General features: G+C 45.8%; 1 protein-coding gene across 2 annotated transcripts in view; it reads left to right on the forward strand.

Moving 5' to 3' along the window:
- SRD5A3 (steroid 5 alpha-reductase 3) overlaps positions 1-12,916 on the forward strand; it is a 43,591-nt gene that overhangs the window by 7,660 nt on the left and 23,015 nt on the right. For both annotated transcript variants that reach the window (XM_017875108.1, XM_017875107.1), the window contains exons 2-3: positions 5,724-5,866; positions 10,754-10,951. In XM_017875108.1, coding sequence (XP_017730597.1) covers positions 5,724-5,866; positions 10,754-10,951 — 341 coding nt within the window. The remainder of the gene's footprint in view (positions 1-5,723; positions 5,867-10,753; positions 10,952-12,916) is intronic.

Here is a 12,916-nt window from a genome sequence, read left to right on the forward strand (position 1 = left end):
AAGCTGGCCACCCAAGCTGGCAGCAGCAAGGGGGGCATTTGTATGCTGCGGAAGGTTTGTGTTTTTGCTCTTCACAATAAATCGTGCTGCTGCTCACTGTTGGGGTCTGTACTACCTTTATGAGCTGTAACACTCACCACGAAGGTCTGCCGCTTCACTCCTGATGTCAAATGAGACCACGAACCCACTGGAAGGAAGAAACTCTGGACACATCTGAACATCTGAGGGAACAAACTCCAGACACACCATCTTTAAGAACTGTAACACTCGCCGCCAGGGTCTGCAGCTTCATTGTTGAAGTCAGCAAGACCAAAAACCCACCGGAAGGAACCAATTTTGGACACGATAGCACCTGTTGGTCTCGTTGGTGGTGATATTAAAGCATTCAGCACAGGGCCAGGGATCTAACCAGAACTCAGTAAACATTAATTCCCCTCCTTAATCCCATAATGCCTCTGCCTGGGGCCTGGAGTCTGTTCCAGCAGTCAGCAAGTACATTTTTGTTTGTTTGTTTGTTTTGAGATGGAATCTCACTTTCTTGCCCAGGCTGGAGTGCAGTGGCGCAGTCTGGGCTCACTGCAGCCTCCCATCTCCTGGGTTCAAGTGATTCTCTTGTCTCAGCCTCCCAAGAAGCTGGGACTACAGGTGTGCCCCACCACACCTGGCTAATTTTTGTATTTTTAGTAGAGATGGGGTTTTATCATGTTGGCCAGGCTGGTCTTGAACTCCTGACCTCAGATGATCCGCCCACCTCAGCCTTTCAAAGTGCTGGGATTACAGGCGTGAGGCACCACGCTCGGCCAGCAAATGTGTATTACTATTAAAAATAGATTATGTCTTGTAGTCCCCAAACCGTAGAGTAGCTTCTAATTCATAGTAAAAGCCCAAGACCTCATACGGTCTCATTCCCACTACCTTACTGACTTTGTATCTAGTTTGCCCTGTCTGGCTCTATTCCAGGTTTGAGGGCATTTCTGTTAGTTTTCTCTCCTACTTGCACTGCCTGTTTCCCTCTACCTGGAAAGGCCTTTCCCCAGATAGCCACGTGGTTTATCCCCTCACTTCCTGTAATTCTACTCAAATTACCTTCTCAATGAGGCCCCTCCTTGTCTGTTTTGTTTGATATAATTCTGCCATCCAAGCATTCCTTCTTCCCCTTTTCTGCTTTAGTTTTCTCAGTTGTATCACCTGACATGCTATAAAATTTACTTTGTGCATGTGTGTGTGTGCGTACGCTTGTGTAAGCTCCACGAGGGCAAGAATTGTCTATTGCGTTTGCTGCTGTATCCCCAGAACCTGGAGCAGTTGTGACTTAAAGTAAGCACTCAAATGTTTGTTAAGCGAGGGAGGGCTCACTCAGCACCTTGTATTATCCTATAAGGATCACCTTATCCCTACTTACAAGGACTTGGACAACAGTGCTACAAGTAAGCAAAGTGCCAAAGGAGGAAAAAAGGAGAGTGTCCAAAACAGAAGACAGTGGAGATTTTACATCAGCTTTTGAAGGTTCAAGCTGGGTCTTTAAAAACAAACAAGAGCTATGTATGACTTGCTCTAAAGAATAGAAAATGTATAGGCTGGGTACGGTGGCTCATGCCTGTAATCCCAGCACTTCAGGAGGCCGAGGTGGGCGGATCACGAGATCAGGAGATCCAGACCATCCTGGCTAACACGGTGAAACCCTGTCTCTACTAAAATACCAAAATTAGCCGGGCGTGGTGGCAGAAGCCTGTAGTCCCAGCTACTCAGGAGGCTGAGGCAGGAGAATGGCGTGAACCCGGGAGGCAGAGTTTGCAATGAACCGAGATCGTGCCGCTGCACTCCAGCCTGGGCGCCAGAGCGAGACTCAGTCTAAAAAAAGAGAAAAGAATAGAAAATGTATGGAGGGAAATCAGGCAAGCAAAACAAAATGTGGGAATAAAAAGCAACACAATATGCCCGTGAATGAAAGACACCATGACACAAGTAGAGCACAGCATGGTGTAGCCTAGCAACTTACACAAAACCCACTTGAGTGATATGCTTGACTTTAGGCTTAATATAAATCGGTACGTGTAACATAAGGATAGAAAAGCAAGTTCAGGCATGACTAGATTGCATGAATGAGAGCACAATAGTATGATTTTAACTTCATAGTCATTAGGGCAGGGCTGCCGCTTACTGTGTGACATTGGATAAGTAACTTAACCTCTCTGAGCCTTGGGTTTCTCATCTGCCACACGAAGGTAACCATATAAGCTTCATAGGATTGTTATGAAGATGAATTAAATAGTCCTAACTGTTTTGCCACGCTCTACCTAGCACCTCTTACCCCCACAACTAGACTATTCTCTACGTAGTTACCAGAGGGATATATTTTTGCTTAAAAGAATGATGAAATATATGACCAATGCTTTCTTTTGCCTCCTTTTTTATTTTTTTGAGACAAAGTATTGCTCTGTCTCCCGGGCTGGAGTGCAGTGGTGCAATCTCGGCTCACTATAACCTCTGCCCCCTGGGTTTAAACGATTCTCCTATCTCAGCCTCCCAAGTAGCTGGGATTACAGGCATGTGCCAGCACGCCTGGCTAATTTTTGTATTTTTAGTAGAAACAGGGTTTCACCATGTTGGCCAGGCTGGTTTGGAACTCCTGAACTCAGGTAATCCGCCCACCTCGGCCTCCTAAAGTGCTGGGATTACAGGCCTGAGCCACCACACCCAGCGTCTTCTGCTGCCTTTTAAAATGTTTTTATTGTGGTAAAGTATACATAACTTAAATTTTACTTTTTAAATGTTTCTTAAATATATAGTTAGGTAGCTTTAAATACATTCATATTGTTATCCAACTATCACCACCACCAGAATCCATCAGCCAGAGGGATTTTTAGGGTTTTGTTTGTTTGTTTGTTTGTTTTGAGACAGAATCTCGCTTTGTCACCCAGGCTGGAATGCTGTGGCATGACCACCACTTACTGCTTGGCCTCCCGAGGAGCTGGAACTACAGGCATGCATCGTCACACATGGCAAATTTTTTTATTTCTTTTCTTTTTTTTTTTTTTAAAGTAGAGATGGGGCCTCATTATGTTGCTCAGGCTAGAGGGATTTTATTATTTATTTATTTATTTATTTATTTATTTATTTATTTATTTTATTTACTTGAGACGGAGTCTCACTCTGTCACCCAGGCTGGCGTGCAATGGCGCGATCTTGGCTCACTGTAACCTCCACCTCCCGGGTAGGCTAGAGGGAATTTTAAAACATAAATTACTACTTCAAGTCACTCCTCTGCCCAAATGGCTCCCCATTATAAAAGCTAGTGGCCTTACAGGGCTTCATGTCCTCTCCCCACTCCTGCCTCACCTTCTACGCTCACCGTTGGCCATGCCACAGCAGCTGCACAAATGTCTTTTAATGTTCCTTGAACACCACTAATATACACCCACCTTATTGCCTTTGCAGTTGTTATTTCTTCTGCCTAGAAAGTTCTTCCCCTATAAATCCAAAAGGATGACTCCGTCTAGCCAAATGTCATTTCCAGAGAAGCCATCCTTGACCACCCATCGAGAACAGCCTCCCCTCTGCACCCTGTGTCCCCTGACCCAGCATTATGCTAGATGTCTGCAGGTTTAGTTGTTGACTGTCTGACTCTCCACTGTAAGGTAAACTCCATCAAGGCAGAGACCTGGTCTGTTTACTCCCTGCCGAGTCTCCAGCTTCTAGAATATTGCCCAATACATTTGAAGTGCTCAGTAAATATTTGTGAAAAAATTAAGTAGGTAAAGTGGCTGGTCGAGAAATTGTCCTTCAGAAGCTATCCCTCCTGCCTTTCCCTGGGAGCCTGCAGAACAGCATGTTCTTGACCTTCCACTCTGCTCCACAAAGCTCAGCCCATACCTGGGGTCAGTTGTGGGAAGCGTATCTTAAGGAAGACCCTGTGGTATAACTGAAGATCAGTAGCCACAGGTGGCGATTGACCTTGATGCATGAACTTCTGTGAAAAGTAGGCTCTTGAGCCTGGAGAAGATCCCAACTGGGAATCACAGGATGGCTCTCTTCAAATAGTTTAAGAGTTGTTGTGTGGAAATAAAATTCTTGTTCTGTGTGGCCAGAGATGGCAAATCCAGTGATAGAATTTTATTTATTTATTTTTTAAGACACAGGGTCTTGCTCTATTGCCCAGGCTGGAGTGCAGAAGCAGGATCACAGCTCACTATAACCTCAAACTCCTGGCCTCAAGGGATCCTCTCACCTTGGCCTCCCAAAGCCCTGGGATTACAGGCATGAGTCACCATGCCTGGCCAGTGATAGAATTTGCTAACAGTAATTGGCAGAGTGGAGTGGGTTGCCATGAAATGATCAGGTTGGATCAGAGTTTATCAGACTGAGTTTGTAGGCGTGATCTCAGGGGCTGTGCATTCTCTTACAGGCATATTCTGGATCATCTGGAGGAGCCCCTGAGATTATGTTTAATCCTCTTTTGGCACCAGGTTGTCTTTTATTGTCATAGACTGAAAAGAAGGGATTTAATATATACACAATGCATTGAAGACCAGGGAAAGCCAAATGACAACCAGGCACTCTATAGAGTCAGAAAGGTTTCAGAATGAATAGAAAAAAATAGAAAAGTATACATAAACAGACCTCAAAAGAACCTATGAGGGGCTGGACATGGTGGCTCACACCTGTAATCCCAGCACTTTGGGAAGCCAATGTGGGAGGGATTTCGAGCCCAGGAGTTTGAGACCAGCCTGGGCAACGTAGGGAGATCGCATCTCTATAAAAAATTTAAAAGTTAGCCAGGCATGGTGGACTACTACACGCCTGTGGTCCCAGCTACTTGGAAAGCTGAGGTGTGAGGATCACTTGAGCCTGGGAGGTCAATGTTGCAGTGAACTGTGATCACGACACTGCACTCCAGCCTGGACGACACAGCAAGAACCTGTCTCAAAAGAAAAAAAAAAAAGAAGAACCTGCTAGGCCCTAGGCCCTTGTGCCATATTAGGTGATTTTTTTGTTTCAGCAAATCAACATCGTCTCTCACATTAAATTAACATTGCTAATTTCAATTGCATTGGTTTTGTGGTCCTGTTTGTATTTAGTTTGTACATGTGTTGATTGCAAAACAGGCCCTGTAGTTGTCTGAGAATTATAACCATAAGGAATTAATACCTAGTTTTATGATTGTAGTATTAGTCATGTTATAATAAAAGTAATTTAGGTCAACCTAATTTGGAAAAACACTGAGTCATGCCTAAAGATCTTTTACTTCCTCTAGCCCCAAATATCTGTGGTTATGCAAATCGTGTGTAGCAGTTGTATGGCTATTACTGCAATATTGTTTGGGATACAGAAATCAAAATCTTTCACAGATTTAGCTTGTTTTAGCACAATCTAGGTTCTCTTTGCAAGGACCTGCAGCCTCCATTTTGGGAACTTGAACCCAATTCTGTTACCCAACAATCTGAGAGACTGCTAACTAAACTTTATTCTAAGTTTAACACAGTCGGTTGTGTTCTTGTTAACCTCAGAGAGGCCTCTTTTTCCTGAAAGTTAACTGGTCCCATTATTTGAAAGGAAATTTTAGAAATCTGAACACCTACAGGATTCAGATTCTATTAAAAAGCAAAAGTATACTTTGGGAATGGAGGGGTGGGGAAAGACAGAGAAACTAAAAATAATCTTCCCATATAACAGCTTAAAGTGGATTTAACCTAATTATTGCCTCACTTGTTTTCCTTTTGCAGATATTTTTCCCACTTTTATATCATCTCAGTGCTGTGGAATGGCTTCCTGCTTTGGTGCCTTACTCAATCTCTGTTCCTGGGAGCACCTTTTCCAAGCTGGCTTCATGGTTTGCTCAGAATTCTCGGGGCGGCACAGTTCCAGGGTAAGGACTCCCCCGGCTTATGACAACACTGCATCCTATTCCTGTCGTTCCTGTCTGCAAGGGAGCGGTTTTTGGCATTTTGTCTCCTCTCTCAGGCGTCTCCTCCGAAGGGCCTGGGAAGTGGAGGATGAGGGCAAAAAAGAGCTTTGCACGGTTCATTGCTGGATGGCCAAAGGGATGTCCCTAAGCCCTTCCCTGAGAAGGAGACAGAGCCAAGAGTTAGCACTTCTGACTTCCCAGCAAGTGCTGTGCTGTGTGCAGAACTGGCTGTCCTCCCTCTGGTATTTTTAGTACTGTTGATAAATGTATAAAGAAGTCTTTACACAAAAGGGGGAAAGCTTTTAGGATCCATCGGGTTTGTCTGGAAACAGTTATCATTTATACTGTTCCAACCAAAATAATGACTTAGAACTCCAGAAATGTGATTTAAAAATTACTTTTTCATTCGTACCTGTAATCCCAGTACTTTGTGAGGCCAAGACGGGTGGATCACTTGAGATCAGGAGTTCAAGACCAGCCTGGCCAATGGTATAAAACCCTGACTCTACTAAAAATACAAAAATTAGCTGGGTGTGGTGGCAGGCCCTTATTGTAATCCCAGCTACTCGGCAGGCTGAGGCAAGAGAATCGCTTGAACCTGGGAGATGGAGGTTGCCGTGAGCTGAGACTGAACTACTGCACTCCAGGCCTGGGCAACAGAGGGAGACTTCATCTCAAATAAATAAATAAATGAATGAATAAAATAAATAAAAATTACCTTTTGAAAAACATGGAAAAAAAAGTTATGCTGCAAGGCTTTGGTAGTATAATAAAATTGACTAAACAGTTGTTGAACAGACGATTACAAAATAGCCTTTAAATTTGCCATCCTCCGCATCAGGATGAAGAATATGTAAAACAGTTTTTTGTTTTTTGAGACGGAGTTTCACTCACGTTGCCCAGGCTGGAATGCAATGGCACGATCTCGGCTCACCGCAACCTCTGCCTCCCAGGTTCAAGCGATTCTCCTGCCTCAGCCTCCTGAGTAGCTGGGATTACAGGCATGCCCAGCTAATTTTGTATTTTTGGTAGAGAGATGGGGTTTCTCCATGTTGGTCAGGCTGGTCTCGAATTCCCAACCTCAGGTGATTCGCCCGCCTGGGCCTCCCAAAGTGCTGGGATTACAGGTGTGAGCCACTGCGCCCAGCCAGCACAGTTTTTAAAATAATGAACTGGGCCAGGCACAGTGGCTCACGCCTGTAATCCCAGCACTTTGGGAGGCCGAGGCAGGCGGATCACGAGGTCAAGAGATCGAGACCAACCTGACAGGGTGAAACCCCGTCTCTACTAGAAATACAAAAATTAGCCAGGCGTGGTGGTGGGCGCCTGTAGTCCCAGCTACTCGGGAGGCTGAGCCAGGAGAATGGCGTGAACCCGGGAGGTGGAGCTTGCAGTGAGCCGAGATCGCCCCACTGTACTCCAGCCTGGGCGACAGAGTGAGGCTCCGTCTCAAAAATAATAATAATAAAAATAAAGAATTGCAGGTGAAAACTGTGAAAAGTCCTCAATTAAGGTCAGGCAGAGTGTGAGGGGCAGAATTAGAAACAAATTGTTCTGGTTTTATCTCTGTCCTTTGTTCCAGTGGCCAAACCACTGGCACCCTGGAAACAGTCCTTTTCTATATAACCAGAGAAACTGGTTGCAAGAGATGACAATTAGAAGAGCAAACCCGAGCTGGGTGTGATGGCTTATGTCTGTTATCCCAGCACTTTGGGAGGCCAAGGTGGGCAGATCATTTGAGGTCAAGAGTTCAAGACCACCCTAGCCAACATGGTGAAATCCCGTTTCTACTAAAAATACAAAACTTAGTTGGGTGTACTGGCGCATGCCTGTAACCCCAGCTACTCGGTAGCCTGAGGTGAGAGAATCGCTTGAACCCAAGAGACGGAGGTTGCAGCGAGCCAAGATTGCGCCTTTGCACTCTAGACTAAGAGGACAGAGTGAGACTTCATCTCAAAAAAAAAAAAAAAAAGAACAAACCCTGCTGGGCACAGTGGACAGTGACTCTTGCCTGTAATCCCAGCACTTTGGGAGGCTGAAGCAGGTGTATCACTTGAGGTCAGGAGTTCGAGACCAGCCTGGCCAACATGGTGAAACCCTGTCTCTACTAAAAATGCAAAAGATTAGCTGGGCATGGTGGCACGTGCCTGTAATCCCAGTTACTCAGGAGGCTGAGGCAGGAGAATGGCTTGAACCCAGGAGGTAAAGGTTGCAGTGAGCTGAGATCATGCCACTCCACTCCAGCCTGGGTGACAGAGCAAGACTCCATCTCAAAAAAAAGAGCAAACCCGTGTACATCCTCTTTGGGAGGGCAGGGTACATCAGCGGATCTCACTCCACTCATTAAAACTTACATCTCTTCGTTTGTTTACTGTGGGACTGACTGGGGTGGTTTCGTATTTGGAGGGTTGGTTGTGAGGATATGAGGAATTCTATTTGTTTGCTTTAACTTGTTCCTAAGGAGTTAAAACTAAGTTTTAGTTCATTTAAAATACAAAAACACTCAAAGCTAATCTGTGCTGATAGAGGTCAGGATAGGGGTTATTCCCCATGGTAAGTTTGGGGAGGGGTAGTGCCTGGAAGGGAACACTAGGGGGTGCTGGTCGTGTTCTGTTTTGTTTTGTTTTGTTTTTTTTGAGACGGAGTCTCGCTAGCTCTGTCGCCCAGGCTGGAGTGCAGTGGTCGGATCTCAGCTTGCTGCAAGCTCCGCCTCCTGCATTTACGCCATTCTCCTGCCTCAGCCTCTCTAGTAGCTGGGACTACAGACGCCTGCCACCTCACCCAGCTAGTTTTTTGTATTTTTTAGTAGAGACGGGGTTTCACCGTGTTAGCCAGGATGGTCTCGATCTCCTGACCTTGTGATCCGCCCGTCTCGGCCTCCCAGAGTGCTGGGATTACAGGCTTGAGCCACCGCGCCCTTGTTTTTTTTTTTTTTTTTTAAGGATGGAGTCTCGCTCTGTTGCCCAGGCGGAGTGCAGTGGCCTGATCTCAACTCACTGTAACCTCCCTCTCCCAGATTCAAGTGATTGTCCTGCCTCAGCTTCCCGAGTAGCTGGGACTACAGGCATGTGCCACCATGCCTGGCTAATTTTTGTATTTTCAGTAGAGACGGGGTTTCACTATGTTGGCCAGGCTGGTCTCGAACTCCTGACCTCGTGATCCACCCACCTTGGCCTCCCAAAGTGCTGGGATTACAGGCATGAGCCACTGCACCCAGCCTGTTTCTTTTGTTTCATTTTTTTCTTTTTTTTTTTTTTTTTAAGAGAGAGGGTCTCGCTCTGTTGTCCAGGCTGGAGTGCCATGGCATGATCATAGCTCACCCCAGCCTTTAACTCCTGGGCTCAAGCGTGCCTCTTGAGTAGTTGGGACTACAGGTGCATGCCACCGTGCCCAGCTAATTTTTTTAAATGTTTTTAGAGATGGGGGACCTGCTCTGTTGCCCAGGCTGGTCTCAAACTCCTGGTCTCAAGCGATCTCCTCCAACCTCAGCTCCCTAAAGTGTTCTGTTTCTGGATCTGAGTGCTGTTATATGGGTGGGATTGGTTGGCTTAATTTGTAAAAGTTAATTAAGTTGCATCTTTATGGTGTGCATGCGTGCGTGCGTGTGTGTGTGTGTGTGTGTGTATATATGAGACTTTTTTTTTTTTTAAATGGAGATACAGTCTCACTCTGTCTCCTAGGCTGGAGTGCAGTGACCCGATCTTGGCTCACTGCAACTGCCCCCTCCTGGGTTCAAGCAATTCTCCTACCTCAGCCTCCCGAGTAGCTTGCCGCCACGCCTGGCTAATTTTTTGTATTTTTAGTAGAGATGAGGTTTCACTCCTGAGCTCAGGCAATCTGCCCGCCTCGGCCTCCCAAAGTGCTAAGATTACAGGCATGAGCCACTGGGCCCAGCTGTGACTCTTTTTTTTTTTTTTAAAGTGACTGGGTGTGGTATCTCACACCTAAAATCCCAGCACTTTGGGAGGCTGAGGCTGGAGGATGGCTTGAGGCCGGGAGTTCGAGACCAGCCTGGGCAACATAGGGAGACCCTGTCTCTACAAAAAAAAATTGTTTTTAAATTAGTCAGGCGTGGTGGCACATGACTGTAGTCCTAGTTACTCAGGAGGCTGAGACAGGATCACTTGAGCTCAGGAGTTCAAAGCTGCAGTGAGGCCTGACTATGCCACTGCACTCCAGCCTGGGTGACAGAGCAAAACCCTGTCTCAAAAATAAAATAAAGAAGTTGACACATAAAATTAACCAAAAAACAAAAAATAAAAAGAGAAAACTAAGTGTGTGTTTTTTAAAGCCAGCTTTTCTTCAGAATTTTTGGTGGGCAGGTCGTGAAAGACAGGTGGGGAAGTAGATCTTGGGCTCACCATCCCTCTAAAAGTATAATTTCTTTTTTTTTTATGTGGAAAGAAATGCATAACTCTGTTTCTGTTCCTGTCCCCCTCTCTGCCTCTGTGGTGCCTGAGATGCTGGGAATCCCATGGCTGGGGCCACTCAGAGGCCACTGGGAACTCTTCCAGACAGTTTGCATCTGGCTGTTAGTGCCAGGGACCAGAGACCCACAGACCTCTTCACAGACCTCCTGACCATGATGTCCCATGAAGCCTGGAAGGCTGTCAAACAATGAAGCAGTAGAGGGATGGGTGTTTGGGCCAGCCCTGTCACTAGATTACTGTATAACTGTGTAATTTGAGTGAAGTCAAATTCCTTGACTTCATTTGTCCCATTTCTTCCTTACTACCAAAAAGGAAGATGTTAGACGGAATTTCATACTCTACTTAACAGTAGGGAAAAACAAAACTTTGGATTAATCCCAGAAGAGAAATGCTGACCCTGTCGCCTTCTGAATTGTAGGAGGGGAGCTGGCGCTGTCTGCATTCTTAGTGCTAGTATTTCTGTGGCTGCACAGCTTACGAAGACTCTTCGAGTGCCTCTACATCAGTGTCTTCTCCAATGTCATGATTCACGTCGTACAGTACTGTTTTGGACTTGTCTACTATGTCCTTGTTGGCCTAACTGTGCTAAGCCAAGTGCCAATGGATGGCAGGAATGGTGAGTGGGTCCAGCCCTGCCAGGAGCTCCCTCCCACCCCAGGGTATATGAGGTACTCTCAGGGTTTGTGCTCTGCTAAGCATTATAAGACATGCAAAACAAAGAGACAGGCCCAGTGCATTTTGCAGAGTTTTAAGGAGATGAGCCTCAAATCGATTTTAAAAGGCCGGGCATGGTGGCTCACACCTGTAATCCCACCACTTTGGGAGGCCGAGGCAGGTGGATCACTTGAAGCCAGGAGTTTGAGACCAGCCTGGCCAACATGGTGAAACTCTGTCTCTACTAAAAATAAAAAAAAATTAGCCAGGCGTGGTGGCACACGCCTGTAGTCCCAGCTACTGGGGAGGCTGAGGCAGGAGAATTGCTTGAAACCGGGAGGTGGACGTTGCAGTGAGCCGAGATCGCACCACTGCACTTCAGCCTGAGCAACAGAGCGAGACTCCATCTCAAAAAAGAAAAGAAAATGAGGGAAGGGAGTGGTGCTTGCATGGAGTTGGGATTTGCAGAGGGGGTGGGGAGCCATTTTGTTGCCACTTAGTTCTTGTGGTTGTTCCCATCACAACAGAGCTTTTCTTCAAGTGATGCTGCCTGAGGGGAGAGGACAAAGAGTACTGTGGTAGTGAAAATTGTGTTTTAGTCTCTAAGCTCTCACTAGCCAGGAAGAGGGAAGCCAAACTATGACCTTGTTTAGGAGAAGGAAATGAAAGGGATTTTTTGTTTTATGGGGGGAGGAGGGGACATTATCTAACACATATGACTACCATTTTTGTAAAAACAATGCATGATTATAAAGAAATCAAGTCACTTGGGGTGATGGAAATGAGTTTATAGTGCTGAGGTTAACCTGACCTTGCAGCCTTAGTATCTGTCAGTCTAGACCCTGTAGGTCTGTAATGACCATTGTCTTTAAACCCAGGGCTCCATGTTTCTAGCTGCCCTGTCCATCCTCGTCAACTCTAGCGATTTCCAACAATCTGTGAGTGAGCTTCCTCCTCAGGTTAGATTTTGGTATGAGTGCCCCATGAAAGTCTTCTCTCTTTTGCTGTAGCTCAACCTAAGGCCTCTGACTAGAGGAGTGATTTTAAAGGAGGATTTATTGACGATCTTTCTCAATTCATGAATTATTCATTGGCTCCAGCCACTTAGCTATCATATCTCTCTGTCTGATTCCTCTGAACTTATTCCTCCCTGGCATGTCTGTGGTGGCATTCTGCCAGCCAGTACAATGGAAGGGGCTGTCATTCCTGGTGGGCAGTGCTGGTTCTCCCCCTAAAGGAACTTTGCAGAGCACTTGGTGGCTGCTAGCTTTCAGTGTGTTCATGTCTGTTGGCATTACCTGCCTCTCCCAGAGTTTCCTCTACTGGCTGCATCTCAACTTCTGCCTTCCCTCCTGCATAGACAGTCAAGGAAGAGGAGCCCATAAAAATAACTTTCCAAGCACTCCTTTCTGAAGCTGTTTTCTGTTTCACTCTTGTCCTTCGAGGGTCATGTGGGATCATTTGGGACAATATGGGGAAAGTTGGTTTCAGTAATTCATTGAGAGAAAACACACTGGGACATTTGCCAACCAAAGGGTGTGATAGAAATAACATGGGCTCCAGAGTCTCATGGGCCTGCGTCTGGCTCATTGAGCTTCTCTGAGCCTCAGAGGCTTCATTAGTAATTACTGACACATACTGATTTCACAGGGTTCTTCTTAAAGTGAAAAGAAGACTCTGCAAACTAGGATGTAACTATAAGGACTGGGATCTTGCCTGACTTATTTCCTGCTTTATCCTTTGTACCTGCAGCAGGGCCAGGCTTAGTAGGCACTCCTTAAGTAACTAATGAATAAACAAATAAATACTCAGTAGAACTGAGGAAATGTGACCCTTCCATCTGCCTCCCTTTTCCTGCATTATAATTCTGGCATTACCCTTAACAAATCCTTTTTCCCATAGGTAAATTCTCAGCATTTAGAGTAAA

The sequence above is a fragment of the Rhinopithecus bieti genome, unplaced genomic scaffold (genome assembly GCF_001698545.2).
Source record: "Rhinopithecus bieti isolate Rb0 unplaced genomic scaffold, ASM169854v2 scaffold_7212, whole genome shotgun sequence".
Classification (NCBI taxonomy): Eukaryota; Metazoa; Chordata; class Mammalia; order Primates; family Cercopithecidae; genus Rhinopithecus; species Rhinopithecus bieti.